At 36.3% G+C, this 21,455-nt stretch overlaps 1 protein-coding gene across 1 annotated transcript in view; it reads left to right on the top strand.

The window, feature by feature from the left end:
• Window positions 1-6,661: 6,661 nt before the first annotated feature.
• The window catches only part of lrp1bb (low density lipoprotein receptor-related protein 1Bb), a gene marked incomplete at its 5' end in the record, with an annotated part of 359,446 nt that continues 344,652 nt past the window's right edge, over window positions 6,662-21,455 (top strand). Inside the window, one exon of the mRNA XM_079822148.1 lies at window positions 6,662-6,755. Coding sequence (XP_079678274.1) covers window positions 6,662-6,755 — 94 coding nt within the window. The remainder of the gene's footprint in view (window positions 6,756-21,455) is intronic.

Below are 21,455 nucleotides of genomic sequence, written 5' to 3' on the forward strand. Positions count from 1 at the left end.
ATAAACACTACCACTAAAAGGTTTGGTGTAGGTTAGGATTTTTAAATGTTTTTGGAAAAAAGTCTCTTATGCTCACCAAGACAGCGTTATTTAAAATGTTATTATTATTTTGAAATATTAGAATTTAAATAAAGGTTTCCTTTTTTAATATATTTTGAAATGTATACTATTCTAATATTCAGAAATCATGTATATGTTCTCATCGTAAGCCTTATGCTCAATTCAGATTTATTGCTGATCTGTTGTTGTTGTTGTTTTTTTTGACGTTCACATTTTTCAAATGTGGACAAAATCAGATTTGAGTGTGAACAGGTCATGATCCTGGACTGACCTGCATTTGCAAAAGAACAATAACATATGGAAGTAAACATGGAGATTACTGAAGTCAGCATTTATGAGTTTATTTATAAGGTGATGTGCTGCAGAAGCCAGGGAATTTGTATGCAGGGACAATGCAGATAAGGATGAGGAGAAAGGGAGTAGAGTTTTTCCATGTTTTGCTTGTAGAGAGCTGTCACTGTAATACTCCACTGACTAAACTCACTGCCGTCTTCCATATTCACAGTGACCAAAGAACTACCGGTATGTCAAATCTTTGGAGTGACTCCCGTCAGCACAGAATTGTGACAAATGCTGATCTAGTGACGTGAAAATCACATGAATTCTGATTTGACTTTTCAGACTGAGAACGCATTGCAAAACATCAGACCTGTATCTGGTTTAGGACCACATATGGAAGCGGCCCAAATCGGAATCAAAAAGAGCAGATTCCATGTGGTTTGAGCTGTTATATGAAAAAACAGATCTGTGTCACATATGAGCAAAATAATAATAATAATAATAATCAGATTTGGGCCACTTTTGCCTGCAGTCTGAATGTAGCCTTGATTTGGTGATCAAGAAACATTTCTTATTATTATCAGTGTTAAAAACAGTTGTCATGCTTAATGTTTTGTGAAAACTGTGATACGTTTTTTCTTTTCTTTGCAGGATTCTTCTCTGAATAGTAAGTTCAAAAGAACCGAATTTATTTGAAATAAAATCTGTTGTAATGTCTTTAACGTGACTTTAGTTTAATTCATCCTTAACCAAATATATAACCAAAATATAAAAATATTGATGACTCTTGTTGCACTGCACAAATTTGGGCTCCCATCATTAATATGCTCTAGACCAGCTACAGTTAAAATGTTTAGTTCCATGGTTCTATGCCTTGCCAATTAGTGCATTTTCCGAGTTGTGTGCGGTACTGCAACCTTCACAATGGAGCAACTTTTCTAATGAGGTTTGCATCACAGGAATGCAATTATTTAATTACTGATTGCAATATTTTGATACCTTCTCCCCCTGGAGTCTTAATAATATAGCTGCTTGACACTGCAGGCCTTGTTTAACTTGGAGAGACTGCAATCCTTTTTAATTGCTGACCTTTAAGGAAGGGCCGGCCGTTTTTTAGAAGAAGCTCAATTACTCCACTGGACCTCAGCAATTTATTATGGCTACAGAAAACGAAAGGCACACCACTGAAAATACAGATAACAGCAACTTATGTGAGACTTTTAAGAAAAAAAAAAGATTCTTAGATCCAGTAATCATACTTTTTGTTTGTTAGGTTTGCATAATATTTTGAAGTTCTAACACATCAATGTCTCTCAATGTAGCGTTTCTGATAAAATATAATTTTATTTTTTCACGGCTAACCAACAGGTGTGTCAGGCAAGTTGGATTCATGGTTATGTAGTTCCGCCTCTTCCCAACATACACTGGGCCATGATTAATTAAATATTTGTATTGTTCGACAGTTTACTAATGTTGTTATTTATTTTGTTGTCACATTTATCGCTGTTTTATTCTACATAAAACAATTAGATTGTCTAATACAATTTCATGAGTGTTCATGTCTTCATGTAGACAACAAGCTCTTTGATCTATGATGTGCATGAGATTCATAAAAAAGAAAAGAAAAAAAAGACAAGCAATAATTGAACTGTTAAAAATAAATAAATAAAGGGAACAATTTGCTTTTCTGAGCTTAAAACAGCTCATTAGATTTAAAATTGTTTCAATGATGGGACATTTTCATTTATGGTGATTTGACATTTTACAGTGAGTTCAGGTCCTACCAGATTCTCGTATATTTCATTTGTACAGATTCTGCATTGTAAAAACAAATTTGATCAGTTTACTTAATTCAATTGTGCAAACTTGTTGCCTTAATTCAATTAAGTAAGCATTACTTAATTGCATTAAGTTGTTCTTACTTAAACTGTTTAAGTTTTGTCAACTTAATTCTATCTATGATCTGAGGAAGTGTACTCCCAGAGTGCATTGCGGCATGAATAAATGAATTGCTTCGTTTCACTATTTTTGGCTTTATTTTAAAATTTGACTTTTGTCAGTATAACCCCAATAACGACAGCATATAAAATTGTACAGGTCTTATTAATAATAAAAATAAAAGATCATTGTTACCATTGTTTTGTTTTGCATGCTGCATGTTGAAGTCTGTGTGTGACTAACTCAAAATCGCTATTGTCACAAATATAGAGGGATTATATCAACCCAATTAAAATGTTATGCCATAAATATTAGCAAAAGATGTTAAAATATCATTATTTGACATGAAATATAGTTGTTATATATCATTAATTCACAAATATTTTATTTTTTATATATATATATATATATATATATATATATATATATATATATATATATATATATATATATATATATATATATATATATATATATATATATATATATATATATATATATATATATATATATATATATGTGTGTGTGTTTCTTCCCTTCTTTTGAAATCAGATAACTATGTTTTCTTGTTGTATCGCTGCATTAATAGGAAGATAATTACAGTAATGAAGTTCCAAGTGCCCATCCAAAGGGAACACTAATCACAATTATGGGGAGAGGAAGTGGAGGAAATGAGTGAAAAGTCTATTAAAAAGTCCCCCCCCCCCCAAACACTTTGCCTGCCTGCTTGTTTATTGTTTTTGTTTTTTTGCTTTAGTAAAATGGTACTCAAACCAGTCAAGTAATGTTTACTTGGGTTTTCTAAGTAACAAAGGCATAGCATGCAAATAGTTCAGATTACTTAATTGTTTTAAGTAATTTCAACAAATTATTGGACATTTAAATAAAGTTTACTAAAAAAGTCTTACAAGCGTTAACTTCCTTGAAGGCGGGACCTCTCTGTTGAAGTTTAAAACGATTGGATCTGCCCAGAGCCACTCTGGATCTGCTATAGCCAATAGCTAATGTTTGGTCGTGACGTATGTCATTTCAAACTAGTGCACGACATCAACGTCATCGTTCTCCACCACTCCCACTGTTCGCTGATTGGACCGGTTAAAATTTGACCGGAGAAAACCAGAGAATATACCGCAATCCCAGACGGAGTACTGAAGGAAAATGAGTGGGCAGAGCCAGGCTAAGTTCAGAAAACACATTTACTTAAAGGTGCACTGTGTAAATCTTAGCGGCATCTAGTGGTGAGGTTGCAAATTGCAACCGCCCACCCCTCCCTTTCGAAGCACATAGCTACGGTGGCCGACACACGACAAAGATGTCGTCGTCTGAGACAGAAGAGAGTAGCTAGCGCTCTGAAGAGCAGTTTGTCCGTTTAGGGCTAGAAACATGACGGCGTGAAAATGGTGACTTCACTGTAAGGGGACCCGCGGTGTATGTAGATAGAAATGACTCATTCTAAGGTAATAACGGTTCATTATGTGTCTTTATACCCCACTGAAAACATAATTATGTATATTATATTGCATTTCTGTCAATAGATCTTCATAAATATTACACACTGCACCTTTAAAGTAAATAATTTTAAAAAGTAATAAAGCCTGTTTTTTTTGTTGTTGTTTTTTCAAAACAAGTTCTTCAAAAACCTAAAAAAAAAAGTTTAAAATGTTTTACCCATCTGGCAACAATTTGAGAAGCAAATATTCAGCATTTTACATGTTTATCTCAGTTATTCATATTCACACAGTTGCATGAGTATAGAGGTTAGCATAAGAGAAGGAACTGAATTCAATGTAAGTGGATATGAAAGGTTTTTTGCCAAACACAGCTGTGACTATGCTGAGGAAAAATGAGTGCTGCGCATATAGTTCCATCCTGAAAGCCTCCAGTTTGTGCTTTGGAGGGGTCATTGCTGCACAGACACAAGTGCTTTCCCTGGAGCGAGCCATAGGGCTGTGAATGTGTGGGCAGTCTATGGCAGGCTTTGCATTCTGTGTACTGAAAACAATCTTCAATAGGTGTCTGCAGCGTCTTCTCACGCAGCCCTGACCACTGTAGCACAGGCAGACGGACACATTAAACACTGATTCATCATTCAGAAATTCACAGCATGATTGGATGTGTTCAAAGCACCATGGTGTTTTTTTCTCTCTCTCTGCCGTCTCTACAAAAATGCTAATAATTCCTCAATATTTCATATCCTTTTGTTAAGTGAGATAATGTAAAGGTAGATGACCATTAAAAAAAAGAGGTTGATTTTCTTCTCATAACATAATTTCAACTCAAATTATATTATTCCATGTCAATTTATTTGGTAAGTATAGTGTAGGGTTTATTTAATATGCAGTATCCCTTAAATAAGTGCTCTGTTACTTGTATAGGCCTAACTTCATTGCAAATTGCAGATAATCTCTTATATTATCTGACCTTATTGTGAATACCTGTTGAATGTAATGCCTGATTTAAAATGTTCCTTTGGCAGATAGAGACAAGGGCAACAAATAAATACTCCTTCTTGCTTAGAGGGAAGTTTTATCTTCAGAATTAACCATATTGGCTCACTTTTTTTGACTATATTTTATCTGTATTTCTATCTGTCAGCACAGGGATCCAGTGTGAAATCGATTGCCTTGGGCTATTATTGCTTGGTGTATAGGCCTACATGGGAGAGCTTGTGTAAATATGTCAGTAGTGTTAAAGGGCAACCCATTAACATGCCGTTTCAGTGACCTTAAACATTGTTTATTGGTTTTTCTGGTCAATCATGCCTTTTTGTGAAATGAATAAAAATTCAATAACCAGCTTTATAATTGTATTTCATATTTTTCATTCATAATATATTTCTATATTTAGGCCTATTATTTATTTATTTTGAACATGTCAACAATTGTAATTCTTGTAAATGCCCTTTTGAACCGCCTTTTGCGGTTTGATTTAACACTCATCAGCAGGAGCGATTTATAAAAGAATTGACCCCCTTAAAGACCTAAACGAAAGGAAGTCAAATCAAAAGGTTAGTATGTTCAAGTAGCCTATATATTAGGCTATTTTACAAGTTCATAGTGTGTATTTCCATATATATAATATATACACATATCGATCAGGCATAACATTATGACCCCTGACAGGTGAAGTGAATAATATGTTCATCACGGCACATGTTAGTGGGTGGGATATATTAGGCAGCAAGTGAACATTTTGTCCTCAAAGTTGATGTGTTAGAAGCAGGAAAAATGGGCAAGCGTAAGGATTTGAGCAAGTTTAACAAGGGCCAAATTGTGATGGCTAGACGACTGGATCAGAGCATCTCCAAAACTGCAATTCTTGTAGGTGTTCCCTTGCAGTGGTGAACCGGTGACAGGGTCATGGGCGGCCAAGGCTCATTGATGTACGTGGGGAGCGAAGACTTGCCCATGTGGTCCGATCAAACATTTGAGCTCCTGTAGCTCAAATTGCTCAAGAAGTTAATGTTGGTTCTGATAGAAAGGTGTCAGACACAGTGCATTGCAGTTTGTCGTGTAGGGCTATGTATATGTATGTGTGTGTGGAAATACAACTTAGTTGTAAAATAGCCTAATATGTAGGCTACTCCACACTAACCTTTTGGTTTGACTACAGATAGGCCTATCTCTGTGTATTTCACCTAGAAGATACACGCTCGCGAGTAGGCTACACGAACAGAAAGCTTAGTGTATGGATCATTAAACACAAATACTGTCATTTAGCTATCTGATTATTTAGCATTTATATAGCAAAAAAAGTATTTTGTACAGCTTTTGGATAGTTGACGGTTTGTTTACTGCGCTAGGGGCGCCAAACGCCTTGCGCGAGATATCTCAACAGATTGCGTTGCGAAAATTAGCCTTTTAAAAGTAGACTCCCTTTAAAGTTTATTGAACAATTTGCACATACTCACCTCCATGGTATTGCCCTAGCTACCTCTTCAAGGTAAGTAGTGGTTTTGTTACGAAAACTAAATAAATTCTAAGTTGTTGTTTTTTTTTCGCGTAAATAGCGCATTCCCCATGTTACGATGCCCCGCGCTACGTCAGGTGCCTGAAAGCCGTTCATAGTCAAGCTCACAGTGCGTTATTGTCCACAGCTATCCCCACACTCTCCGTCTCTTTCTCTCTTTCTCTCTCTCTCTCTCTCTCTCTCTCTCTCTCTCTCTCTCTCTCTCTCTCTCTCTCTCTCTCCGCTCACACTGTCGCCTGCAAGCTCATGTGTGCGCGCGACTAGAAATCCATCTGGATGCGAGGAGTGAAGGAGGGTCGGCGCGCTCTGCAGACAAATTTCACTTGTCATTCCTGAATAACGGCGCTCTACCGGAGAGGCTGGAATCGGACTTCAGTAAAAGAAGTGCGGTGGCCTTCGCCCTCACTCAGCAACGATGTCCGAATATATCCTCACCTTACTCGTCATACTGGGATTCGGGGATATATTCTCAAATGTTCAGACACTGAGGGACGCTGATTCAGAGCAAGGTAAGACAGACGCAGCAGCTCTACAATGAAACTTGCGCTCGCGGAGCATCCTCTAATCTGTCAGCACATCTACACATTTTAGATGCGATGCGAGTATGTCTTCCGAAATGTTGCATTGGGTTGAATTGAGAAATGGACAGATTTGATGGTTGGAATATTTCACGCGCGTGTTGTAGTCGATGGTGTAATTCAGTTCCCTACTGGTGTGGTGTACTAGTGTGCTTAGATAGAACCAAAAAGTGTCTGAATAGGCTACATGGTGTAAGAGCTCAAGCTCTCATACTCATGGTATAGTTTGGTTTTTAAGACGGTATGTTGGATGATATAATGGATGTCAAAATAAAAAAAAAAGATTGGTAAAAAAAAAAATGTAAAAAAATTTGTTTGGTAAACATGACAACTTTTTATACATATGTTTAGTATTTTGTTTTGTACGAATTGAGATGCATGAATTAGCTTAATTATTGAGAAATGTAGATTTAATAGTGCAATGCATATCATATATTTAGACTGTTTAGAAATATTGATTGAATTGTTAATTAATACCTCACAATTTGTATTGACAGACATTTCCTGAGTTCCTTGCTTTATTTAAAACATTAGTTTGTTCTTATTTTTGTTATCAGTTATGTACATTGGAGTGAGTGAGTGATTTATGTTGCATTATGTTGTCGTGTTAGAAGAGTTTATTGCATTACTTTAGTGTCGTGTCTTACCCTGATGGTGTTTTGTGTTTGTTTGGTTTGCTCTCTATTTTATCATGGTCATAGTTGCTTAAAAGGCCAATTTTGAGCTGAACCCAAATATAGTCATCATGTGGCCTTCTGTTGAGTACAGTTACAAACAGATTTTAATAGCTCAAATAACCATCCTGTAATGCTTATAACAGTGTTATGTTTTATCATAAAGTTCTGGCAACCCCCAACCTATATCTTCAAGTTGTGAATGTTTCAACTTTTTCGAATTTAACGATGTCTTATATGGCTTGCATAACATAAGCTTTTGGCTGAAGATTAGCAATTGTGAGTGACACTGTCAGAGTAATCTAAACCAATAAGGGCTGATATATTTAATGAATCTTGAACTAGTTCCAGGGGTTTTGTTCACTTGCAGCAAATCCCTGTTCACCGTCGGATTGAGATAAAGCAAAGATCGTCAGCTTGTAGCACAGACAAATCTGTCAAGATTGTTTCCCCCTTGTGCTCTCAATATTAGATGAGAGATGAAAAAGAGATTCTGGTTTCAAGTATCATTTCTGAATTCACGCACAATATATAGTGCATCTAGGCATCTATTACAAGCTTGTCTTTTATAACCAAAAACAACATTTGTTAACAAAGAGTGTTTACAAACGGTGTGATTTATGGCCAGTTTGGCAGATATGTTGCAAGACAACATGGTTTGGTTTATTAAAGGGTAAAACATACTATATCATAATTTTAGAATGTATGAATTATTAAAAATGAATAACATTAATCGTCCATGTTTTATGTAACCTGACCTTTCAATGCATCCATCAAGATTGACAGTTCTTTAAAAGCCATTTTTATCCGTTTATAGTGTTTTGTTACATGTAAACCATCATAAATAATTTACCGTTGTTGACCCTTAAACATAATTCTATATGACCGTCCTCTTTTATGTCATTGCGTTTATTTATGACAACATAAATTCAACATGCCTTTGACGTACCTAGTACCCCTTGAATATCCACTACTTCTTTTAAATCTCTTTATTTCAGTGGAAAGATTGTTTCTTTGCGATTTATTGATCAAAGGGTTGAGTTGAAGGCACACGTGTGCACTGGATCTTTGTGTGTATTCATCCAGGTGTTTTCAAGGAGAGAAAGTGCCATTTTCAAAAGCTGCATATTCATCATATCAGATGACTGTAAATGTCACAGTGCCCTGCACAGATATTATCTGAAAAGTAGTACGCTGAGGCTTGTGTTCTCCTGCTAAATGCCTGCCTTTTTGTATATCCATCGAATGATGAATATGATGTCCTGATTCTCAACGCTGCTCATTCACTTATCACTTATTCTAAAAAATTAATAAATAACGACAATCGCAGTGCAGTCATCAGTGTGGTTGTGACTTTAGGTCTCTTAGGATGCTTGATAAAACTCGTTCCACAGTCTGTTTAGTGAACCTTTAATCATTGTTTGCCATCTAATCTAGTGTATCGCAGCCAAGAGTTTACAGCACTGGTGCAGGCAGATGGAAAGGCATCATTGAAAAGTAGTTTACTCAAACCACACTTCATTATATCAAACCCGCTTTTATCTTACGGTGACTCTCGCTTCAGATATTTATCGTCTATTATAAACAGTTCAAGGTTGCTGGAAATGTTTCCCCCTTTAAGAGAGCTTGGCGTGCCCCAAAAAGCAGGTTAAGCACTATCCTTTCGTAATGAAATCGGGAGGACGCCCCCAGAGCCTAATTAAATGAGATTATATCAAGGCATGCTGTGCAGGCTTATTGTCCAACTGTGATTTTTTACCTGGTATTGGAGGAAAGTCAATAAAGGCACAAACAGTGATTGTATAAATGACCTCAGTCATGCAAAGGCAATGCTGATCTGCTACACACTGCTTTCGTGGAACTCAAGGAAAGGGCAGATTTCATTGCTCTGTTACAAAATCTAGGGAGTTGCTTACGGAGGCAGTAATATAGGGCATGGTCATAGCACCCCCAATGTGAAGGCTGTTTTAAGTGAATTATTCGTTTTTACCAACTAATCGCATGATGTATTGAAATGAGCAAAGTAAAAAACAATTCCAAGATGGAGGATGTTGTGAGAAAAATGTTAAATTAAAATAAACTTAAAATATGACTAAAATTATTGTTATATTTTATACCAAATAGTTCTGTGTCGTGTTCTCATTTGTGTTATTATTAGGCAATTAGCTTGGCAACATGCAAATGAAAAACTATTGAAATCAATTGACCCGTGCTATTTGTGTTTGCTTCCTATGTAGAATGTTCCAAAACGGTCATTTATGAGATTCCATGATGGTTAGGATGCTTCACACTGCACCAACAGACACAGAACAACGGCAAAAGACGCGTTCGTCACAAGCCTGTCGCACTCGTGTTGAAAACTGAAGCCGACGCGTCTCGATCGCCCACAGGTGGCTGGTCCCAGTATAGCTCATAACCCACGCCCCTCCATGTATTCTAATGGCCACGAGACAAACTAAACAATCAAATTACACTTCAAATAATTCTTCCCGAAAGATGGTTTCTGTCATTTTAGGAAGTTTTTATCACTCTGATTTCATTTCAAGTGTTCATTTTTTAAATGTGTTTGGTTTTAGTTAGTTATTTTAGGCTATAAAAACGGGGGGTGTGACGTCATGATTGACAGCTGAGATTGACAGCTTCTCTGAGTGAAACCAACAGACTTTTTTCGGGAGGAGATTGGAGCTTTAGCTTACATTTTTTCTACATTTCCATAACTGTTTATTTCACACCGACATAATTAATTGTTCTGCATCTGTGAGAGTGTGGGCGGGCTTTTGATATTGCGTCTCTACTTCCTGATCTTTACTGTGCAGACTCCGGTCCCGAGGTCACTACTGCGCAGACTCGGCCCCAAATCTGCGCAAGATGCCAGCGCCATATTCGGACATTGGTGGCTTCACTTTTCTTCAGTGGAAGGTAGTGAAGATGCGTTGTCCATTTTTTTTACGGTCTATGGTTTGTCAGGTTTTATTGGATCAGTGTGTTGTCCCTGTCACCGTCTGTTGCCATTGTCGGCTCTTGTTTTAGCCGATTGAATATGTTCATTGTCAACATTGGCTGGTGTCTGTTGGTGCAGTGTGAATTTGTTTTTAAAGGGCAGCTGCTATGTAGGTAACAGTGAGGTTTTGGAACAGGGTTGTGGTTGCACTGCACTTTCTCCCCACCTGAAAGACTGACCTTCTCAGGTTGGTCTACATTTATTTTCATAGGTGGTTTACGTCAATGTCTGCAAAGTTTTACTTTAAAAAGTGTTTGCTTCCATTAAATATATCTGTCATATGGAACTCATTTAAAGGCTGTTTATAGTTAGTCATGAAAACCCATGCCTCAACGTCAGGTGTTTCCTCCCTACCAACCAGGTAATTGGTCCCGTCGTCTCAGTCTCCAAAGAAAATGAGAACTGCCACAGCTTGGTGGATGACCTTGCAATTATCCATGTGACACTCTATAAAAACGGGAAGCAGTAAGGCATGCTAATCCCGAGCCAAAGTACTTGCTGAAAAGGGGTTTAGAATGACAAGGGAGATGACAAAGCAAATCTCTTGGGTTGGTAAAACCAGCAGCCTTGCTTCTGGAAGTGATTCATCTAGCACCTGTGTGGCAGGCTTCATTGTTTTTGTTGGCGTTCTATTGCACGCTCCATTTGTTCCGATTGAAGTTCAGTTGAAGTTGGCCACACATTCAGCTGAGTCATTAAGCGCTCTGACCTTTGACAGATCGAGTGGTTGTGGCTGAGCTTTGCAGTTGGAGTTTATACTGAAATGCACAGGTAATCTGCTGGCCTATGACATCATGTACATCTGTATTCTATGTTGACATGCTGGAACCTGCTCTGTGGGAGCTAATGGAGAAGGTCAAGATGTTTTATTGTACCGCAGGGTTTTCCATCCAGTCTGCAAGGTCTGAAATTAACTTTTTGCCTCACTTGCCAATTATAATTGTCCGCCCATAAGGATTTCTTACATTAATCTGTGTTTTGCAATTATTTTTAATTAAAATAAATGTTTTTGTCAGTCCTATAATGGACCGGCCACCTATCCAGGGGGTTTTCTATGGCCTGCGATGCTGGGATAGGCTCTAGCATCCCTTTGACCCAACATAGGCCAAACGCTTTGGAGAATGGCTGGATGCATGGACAAATTTTGTTTTTATGACAATGTAATTACTTATCTGTCTATTTTATCGTAATATTATGACCAGTGTTGGGGGTAACACATTACAAGTAACTTGAGTTACATAATAATATTACTTTTTCCAAGTAACTAGTAAAGTAACGCATTACTTTTCAAATTTACAACAAAATATCTGAGCTGTCAGTCAAATTAATGTGGAAAAGTAACTTGCGTTACTTTTCTTAAAAAGTTACTAAGTAACTCAGTTAGTTACTTTTTAAGGGAGTAACGCAATATTGTAATGCATTACTTTTCAAAGTAACTTTCCCCAACACTGATTATGACAAACATTGCAAATCATTGTCAATCATAGCATCATTTACAATAAGGTCCCATTATTTAATATTAGTTAATGCGTTAACTAACATTAACTAACAAAATAGCTGTTACAGTATTTATGCATCTTTGTTAATGATAGTTTATAAAAATACAACTGATCAATGTTAGTTCATGTTAACTACTGTCGTTAACTAATGTTAACAAATGGAACCACATTGCAAAGTGCCACCATGGTATTCTACGACAAGGGTTTTTTAAAACTTTTTTTGTGAAGTAATCCTCCTGAGATTTGAAGTATATACAGTATTTCAATAATTGAATGGCACATTTGCATTTTTACTTAAAAAAAAAAAAAAATTTAGTAATAAAGTAAGATTTATTTAGATTTTTTATTTTAATATTATTTAGCCCATGTGTTTAATTTTTTTATAATTTAATTATAATTTAATTAACTGCTTGTCATCAATTTACAAACCCCCTGCTATTCCCCTGTGAACCCTCACGGGTTCCTGAACCCCCGTTTGGGAAACCCTGGTCTAAGATGAACACATCTGTTCTTTATTAGACAATCTGTACATCAGTGACGATCTGACTAGCGGTTTTACAAAAGAAAAGTTCACCCAAAATTTAAAATTCTGACATCATGTATTCACCCTCATGTCGTTCCAGACCAGTTTTGGTAACCATTGACTTCCATTGTATATCAAAAACAAGGCATTTCTCAAAACACTTTCCTTTATGTTCCACAGAAGAAATTCATACCGTTTTGGAACGACATGCTAATGATATGTTGAGTAAATGATGGCAGACTTTTATTTTTTTGGGTGAACTATCACTTCAATCCATTGGCAACTAACACTTTTATTTACTTGCCAAATCTAATTTGTTCTCACATTGGGCTCTCTGAGTGTTAATTTTGGAACCTCTGTCTTGCTAATCAGAAACGTGAAGAAACCAATGAGTTCTTGAAATGTATTCATTTGCTTGAGCACAGTATTTTGGATGCTTTTAATAGCACAGCCAGAAGAGTGCATATGTTGTTATAGTTTGTGGATTTATGCACCCATTTTAATTGGATCTGGACAAGATTGCACCATTTTCAGAAAACAGTCTGTCAGCTGTTAGATCTGGTAGAACACATGGTGGCCTGTTACCGTAGGCGAGTGTTTGGTGAATTACTGTTGGGCTGGGGTGGAGACCCATGTTCAGACCAGTGTGTCTCTTTGTACTTTCTCACTGTTAAATTAATTATTCAGAGGTTTAAGATTAAGCTTTTTTTTGTAAAATGTGCAGCATAACTTAAGTAATATGATTAATGAAGCAATGGATCTTCTCTCTCTCTCTTTCTCTTTCCATATTTTGTCCTTTGTACCAGTCTTTATAAAATATTATAGAATACATGGAAAGGATTCAATTAGAATTTGACAAAGAGACAATGAATTATGGGTATGAAATAATTTATTAGTGTTTATTGTTTTTTATGGCTTCTGAAGACTGAAATGAAAGATTAGCAAATTTTCTTAATGAGCAAAACAATGTGCTTAGTGAAGGCAGAGGAAATTAATATTTTATCTCTGTTGATAACAGCAAAAACATAGATGAGTTCCTTCAATAAGAAACCGTTTTCAAAACCAGATATGTGCTACTTTGCATCTGAAGAATTGTGCAAATAAATGACACAGTAACAGGTATTGACAGGGGAAAATATAAATAAGAAAATAATACAATTTGCTCGTTTGAGGCGACTCCAAGCACAATTGCATACATTTTGACATGCAGAATGTAAATAATCCAGATGGAAGTTCTGGTCTGGGTACAGTTGGCTTTAGGACTGCTGTGCGGTTCATTTATAACATTGTTAACCATATAGGGGCAATGATAACACACAGAGGAGGAGATGAGCCGCTTATTTCATTTCTGTGGAAATGACAAAATGAGGAGCATATTATATGTAAACTACTCAGAGACTCTCAAAAGGTTTTCAGTGTTCTGCACAAATGAAGGCTCGAGGGTTTAGCTGGACCACCTTGTAGTGCTGCGTGAAAGTCAAAAAATTACATTAGAAATATAATGCATAAGAAATATAATGTATTCTGTGAATGGACGTATAGCCTGAGGCTGTCAATAGATTAAACCAGGTTTTTAGTTAATGTGATTAATCAAACATTATTAAATTTGATGAAATTTGCCTCTAAATTGTCATATCAAAATGCAGAAATCTCATTTGTTAACATTAGTTAATGTATTACTTTAACTAACAATAAGCAATACATTTATTACTGTATTTATATCTTTTTGTTAATATTAGTTAAAGTGCCCCTATTATGCTAAAGGCTCCTAATTTTGTTTTGGGGGTCTCCTACAGCCTCCTCCGCTTACAGCGAGTTTCGGAAGCTAAACTTCCATTAGCATAACTGAACTTCAGCTCCATCCGGAGGCTTTTTAAAGCTCAGTGATTGCACACAGAACTAGTTATTCAACCCAAACCTCCTTAATAGAGATGTTTAGATGGATGCCGAGGCTTTTTAGGTCGGGTAGAATCTGTGATCTCTGACCCAGTTTGTTTGCTGGCTTCCATGGCTACACTACGCTGTGTTTTCCGCCAACTGCAACCGGGGTGTCAAAAAACTATTGGGTAAACTGGCAATGTTATCACACAAATTTCAAAGTAGAATAACTGGCTGTAGCATTGTTTTTCTGGGAAACGAGTATGTGAACTCAGCATGTTTCCTAAATATCTGCGAACATATTTTGCTATTTTTATGTTTTAGTACAGTCAAAAACTTACATACAGCACCTTTAATAGAAACAGTTCTAGGTAATATCGGCCCACAGCTGCTTAGCAGAACTATTTCAGCAAGACAGTAATAACGTGATTTAGCCAGTTAGCTGGAAACTATCACTATATTAAACACAAAATGATGTATTTTGAACACCTGGAAGAAAATATATACACCAATAATTATTAATTCTTACAGGTTGTGATTCTGAGGAGCAAGCTGGTCCAAATAAGCTTTGCTTTCAAGAGCAAGCATTTGCAAATCCCACGTTGAACTCCATGCAGAGCTTATGCTCCATTGAACGTATGCAAATGTATTTTCTAGTGACATAGAACCGCAAATGCAATGCATTGGGATTCAAATTAAAAATATATTTAAATTATTTTCGACTTTACAACTTTGCAGAACGCTTACATTGACAAACACAGCTACACACTGCATGAAAAGGAATATTCGAAAAACCATAATAGGGGCACTTAAGTAAAATTACAGTCATTCATTGTTTGTTCATGTTAGTTCACAGTGCATTAACAAATGTTAACAAATACAACTTTTGATTTTAATAAAAGCATTATTGTTTCCACAAAATCTTTAATCACAACTGTTTCTCGAGCATATCAGCATATTAGAACGATATCTGAAGTATCATGTGACCTTAAAGACTGCAAACTTTGCAATCACAGGAATGCATAATAATATATTAAACTAGAAAACTGTTATTTTGAATTGTAATATGACTTCACAATATTTTTTTTTACTGTATAAAATCTTACCAACCCCAAACTTTTTATCTTCAGTATTGTAAGTTCAATATTTTATTTATGTAATGCATTAATTTTCTCAAAGCTAAAAAGAATGTAAAAATATGATGTTTTGCACAAAGGGGAAACGTGTAAATAGAATATCTCATCACAGCTAAAGTGGACCAAAACTCCTCTATTGTAAGTCACTTTGGATAAAAGCATATTTTAAATGCATAAATGCAAATGTTCATGTAAAAAGAGACCTGAGACAGTGTGCTGTGAAGGGATCTGAGTTCCATTCTATTAAAGAGGACTCAGAAATGCCAAAAGGGTTTAGATGGGTTAAAAACTAATGCAACACTCAGAGTGATATATGCAGACAGTGGACCAGAGCTGCAGAGATTCAACAGTCTGTGAGACAGTTTTATCTTGGGACTAAAGTATAAAGTATAAAGCCAATCAGTCTGACAGCTTGAGCTCTAAACAGGTTCGGGCACCCTCATGAGGCATCTCATAGCCTTGTAGTTAGCATGTAGCTTTGGTACACTGTTGAAAATTGAAAAACACTCATGTGACTGATAACACACTCATAACACTCTACCTGAAGTGTGAGGTACAACCAACGGTTCTTTAGATAGACTGGTTTTCAATGTCATACCACATTAATAAAAAACTTGTTTTTGGGCAGGCTCCTCTAGGTGCCCTGTGGATATTAATGGTTCACTCGCTTAACATATGGCAAACAACACCACACACCTGGGAAGAGAGAAAGAGAAATAGAGAGATCCCAACCCATGGCTAGAGGTGTGTTTGAGAGAATGTCTCTTCCAAACTCCTCTACATTATGCCTGCTGTTGTGGCAGTGATTTAGGACCGCCAAACCAGATTAAATGGGAACTGCCCCAGCTGCCACCTGGCACACAGATATAGGGCTGAGAGCCTGATGCTGGAATGTTTTAAAAACCCTTAGAGGAGCCTGATTCATTATCTATTCGTCATTGAGGAGAAAAGCGTTCAAAAGGATTTAAAAGCACAATATGTACGTTTCGCCACTAGAGGTCGCTTATTCAAAACAAAGACACCTTGATTTCACGGAATCATGGGAGTTGTTGTCTTTGCCTCTACAGCCAGTGGAAAATAATCAGACGGGACTCGGGCTAGAAATCATGGATGACCTAATGTATTAAAGATTTATTAATGTTACTGTAGTATGAAGCAGGGTGGGGCTGAAAGCCGCTGGAGTGGAAAGAGGCAGCTGGAGCGATTGCTAAAGAGAGACAAGCGCGACACACGACTTGAGAGCAGTGGAGCTTTTATTATTCCGTAGACGATGCTTCCGCTTCTTCCGGTCATGCGTATGTGGGGTAAATCAGCGCTGTTTTATCATATTAGATATTTGAGTGTGTTGAAGGTTATGTTATAATACTTCTCTGTGCGTTTGCTCAGCAGCTACTATGAGACACTTGTTGCACACTGCAGTAAGCTAGATCTATATTAGGCATGATAAAACATGGTACTCGCTGTAAATCAAGAAAACGAAATTTAAACAATAAGACTAACTGTGTTGAGTTTTATAACAATGATTCATTTTCTGTCGATGAATATATCCAAACAGTTGCTCACCTGTCTAATAAAACACATAATATATTAAAGCATCTGTGGTGTTTCCATGCTTTCTACTAAACAAAACCAGAAATCAAGGGTAACGTGGGTATTATGTCATTGATAAGCATCCCATGGAAATGGTCCGTGCTCTGTTTAAAATTGCTTATTTCTCTGGATTTAAATATTCTTGGTAACATTTGGGATATTAAGTCAACAAAATATATAACAACAACAATATATAACCAAAAAAACATATTGTGCCTTTTAAGGGGGGTTGATTTAGTTTGACTTGCTTTTATCTTGATATATTTTGATAGAATGAATTATTTGATTAATTTAATTACCACCAACTTTGGTTCGTAACCCCACTTGGCAGGACTCGTGCGGTGACCTACAATACTCTCCATGCAGTTTCATGCAGCTTGCATTCTCTTAGATTTTTTAATTCCTCATTGGAAACCAATCTGAGTACCAGTAACATTCTTTTGTTAATTAATTAAGTTTGCATTTTACTATTAATGTAAAATCTACAATCTAAGATCTACAAGTGATACCTTAAAATTCTTTTTAGGGTGTAACAGCTGGGCTCCTGAAGCAGAAATCCCAGTCACCTTCTCCTTAGGGGTATTGATTTTTAACGATATTTTATAAACCTTTAAAGGCAGACCTATTGTAAGCTACGAGGATGTTAAATGAGGTTATGAGGCCAACATTCCATGTTATTTCTAAATATGTGTTTAAATATATATGCACATTTTGCTTTTTAACCTCTTGACTGTCAGTCCCATTTTTGGAGCATAGACCCCAAAGTGACATTTCCAACTTAAATTGTTATAAATCTAGGATAATCTTGGATATTGTTTTTTCAGATAAACATATGTAACTTCGTAACTTTCACTTCTTTGGTTTGATTCATGGTCAAAAGCCTTTTTTTTGTTATCCTTATGGGGAAAATACCTCAAATCAAGGCTGCTGAAAAAGTGGGAGTACACTGTTGCACTTTATTTATTTATTTTTTGCCTAGTTCAAAAAAAGTGTACTCTTAGATCCCAACCTTCTCAAATGTGCATTTAGAGCCACAGCACTGCTAATAAAACTATCAAAAAACAACACAAATGTGAGAAAAAAACTTGTCTATTTCACCTCACTAGTTGTTACATTAGTCCACTTAGCTATTGTGACCCATCCCTTATTTTAAATGCATTATGTGTTAATAGTATGCAATTTAATGCATGTAGTTAACTTTATTTCTTGTTTCAATTTAAAGTCCTGTCAGCAACAGCATATTGTACTGTGCATTGCCTTTCTGATTGTCTAGGTTCACCACCTGCTGTGGTCTGTCACAGCTGACTTCTTTCTGACTCTTTTTGTTCTAATTAGATACATGCCTGCTTGTGTTTGTTTCTTTTCTTTCTGTGCTGGAGAAGTGCATTCACCCTCTCTGCATCTCTGATGCGCCTCAGCGCTCTGTGAAAGCACAGGAGATAAAGCACTCAGCCTCCCAATCTCTGACTGTCTTTCACTTCCAGTCCTCGCTACTGGATGAATAACAGTCATCTGAAATGTTCTTCTGTACTCTGGCTCATAATGTACCAAACAGAAGGGAAGGGAAGCTAAAAGAGAAGATGAAAAGCGCTCACCTTCTACAGTTTCTGTTTAGTAGTTTATAGTAAGTGAACATGACAGAGTATATTTGGGACACCGTTTTGGATTTAGCTAAATCCTACTGATTTTAAAACTCTTGCAATTGTGTGACCAGTTAACAAAAGGCCTTCAAAGGTCATGTGGTACCTTGATTTTGACCTACACATTTTGAGTGATGTGGTTATTAAGTGTAATGTTTAGACCATAAGGGCTTGTATGAATACAATAGATTTTTTGTTTTACAATTTAATCTCTAAAAGAATAATTTTTGAGTTACCATTTTATTGATATGGTCAATATTTCTTTCTAAATGTCTGTAATGTTTTGAAAACATGTTAATAATTGGTTAATTGCAAGTTACTAAACCATATATGGTGGATATTTTATAAATATATTCAAATAGTTTTGTTTCTTATTGTTTAGGGTGATTTTGGGTGAACTCTGATTCATCATGTGACTTTCTTTTACTGGCTGTATTATCATGGTGTTTATCAGTACATTTTAAGGTAAAAAGCATGATTTACATAAGCAATTATGACACAATTGTAGCTGGATTTAATAGGGGAAATGTGCAAAATATAGACTCGATATAGTGTTCCTTACAACTTACCAAAGATCCAGTGATCTATGAACATTGACATGCAGCCAGGAATCGTGTTTCCTGACATTTATGTGCCTGATTTTCAACGCCGGGGAAATACATAAAGCAAATTTGCCTGTGAACACTTTATATAGGTCTGAATCTGGGGGATCAGTTATATCAATGTTATATATATTGTCATATCGTCCAGCCCTAAAACTTGTATTGTTTTTAAAAACATCCAATTATGCACAATATAAAATGGTAAATATTTAATTTATGAATTGTCAAAGCAATATATAACAATACAATATATATAGGGTATGATCTTTACCCCAATAATTCAACATATTGACACAAAATGATAACTGGAAATCCATGTTCCTCTGTCTGGAATCCAGTTGTTTCTGTAAATTGCAGCAATCCATTTGCTTCTCTTTTCTGTAGCTTTCGGCAGTCTGTAAAAATATACCTCAGATTTCTTGTCAAATCTATTGGTACACTCAATCTCAAAGCTTTTGTCCATTTTAGATGTGCTTTGTGTGTGTTTTTTGCGGCACTCACGTTGAAAACCAATGCTGCCATTGTCTTTTTCCAGTCAGTGGGCGTTACCGCAGTCACTCTGGCCGACGGTGATGTGACCTCTATAGGAGGTTTTTTTTTCAATGTAGATGGTGAAGTTTGTAGTGGGGTTCAAATGCCTGAGACCCTGAGATAGAAATATGGGACTCAATCTAATTTGATCTAATATTAAATATTTCCTTTCATGCAGTGTGTAATATAGCTGTTTTTGAATGTAAATATTCTGCAAAGTTGTAAAGTTGAAAGTGCACATTAAATAAAGTTATTGTCTCCCAAAAGAAAGAAAACCGCCCATAAGAGTTGTTTGTAATTCTACTGCGTGACGGTTCAACATCACTAGAAAATACATTTGCATAATGCCTGCCTATGTTGCACGTTTTCCGCCCGCGAACAACAGCGTCCTCAAATACGTCATTTTACTGACGCAGGATTCACAACATGCTTGTTCTTGAAAGATTATTTGATGTATATATTTATTTGTATATACCAGTTCAAAATACATAGTTTTGCGTTTTATATTGTGTTAGTGTAACAGAGTTAGAATTGTAAGTAGTTTTATTGTGAATTCTCCTGAATTCAGCAGCAGCTATTGATTTCATGGTACTTGTGCCCTCAAGTGGTTTGTGTGAGGACTGCAGGCAAAATATGTTCGGTAAGAACGGAGATGACGCAACAAAGCAGTTGCAATGTGTACTGCACGCTGTGGGTGGGTATACTTAAGCTGTGGGTCTGTTAAAGGGGTGGTTGATTGCCCATGTTTACAAGATGTAAAATAGGTCTCTGATGCCCCCAGTGTGTGTGTGTAAAGTTTTAGCTCAAAATACCCCACAGATAATTTTTTATAGCATGTTAAAATTGTCACTTTTTGAGGGTGAGTAAAAAAATTCAGTTTTTGTGTGTCTCTTTAAATGCAAATGAGTTGCTGTTCATGGGGCGGAGCTTCAAGTACTCCAGTTAGCAGCTCTGATTACAAAATGCAGACAGGCAATTAAACTGTTCATCCTTTTATGTTCAAACCTGAGTTGGACAATGATGGAGAGACTCAAGAAGAAGTGACAACATTTAGAATGCAACAAGATGTTCCTGAATGGTTAGTTGATGAATTTATGTAGCTGATGAGTTAACCATCTTCAAGTCATTGATTAGCATATTCTGTCATGATAATCTTTGTTGTGTGTTGTTGTTGTGTGTTTCCGGGGGCAGGATTTATGTAAATATCAGGGTTAGTGATGTCACTAACCCAGGATAAAGCTTGTGTAGTCCCTACCAGCAATTTGTTGTAGTCCTTAAAAAGCAAATTCTTTAAAATAAAATATTTCAATTTGCTTTGAACTCTGAGCATCGTAACTTTGCAGATATTGTTTATGCTCAAACAGCAACATTACACAAACTATAGTTTAAAAAGAAAAATCATAATCAATCACCCCTTTAAGCCTGCAGCAAAACAACCACTAAATGGGTGATTTATTTCATTCTACAGCCTGCAGTAAAAAGAAGATTGACACCAGCCAACATTTGTGTTCGTGCATTTATTGGAAGAGGGTTTCGGACAGAAATTTGAACCCGTCG

This window comes from Gobio gobio (genome assembly GCF_949357685.1).
Source record: "Gobio gobio genome assembly, chromosome: 7".
In the NCBI taxonomy this organism is placed as follows: domain Eukaryota; kingdom Metazoa; phylum Chordata; class Actinopteri; order Cypriniformes; family Gobionidae; genus Gobio; species Gobio gobio.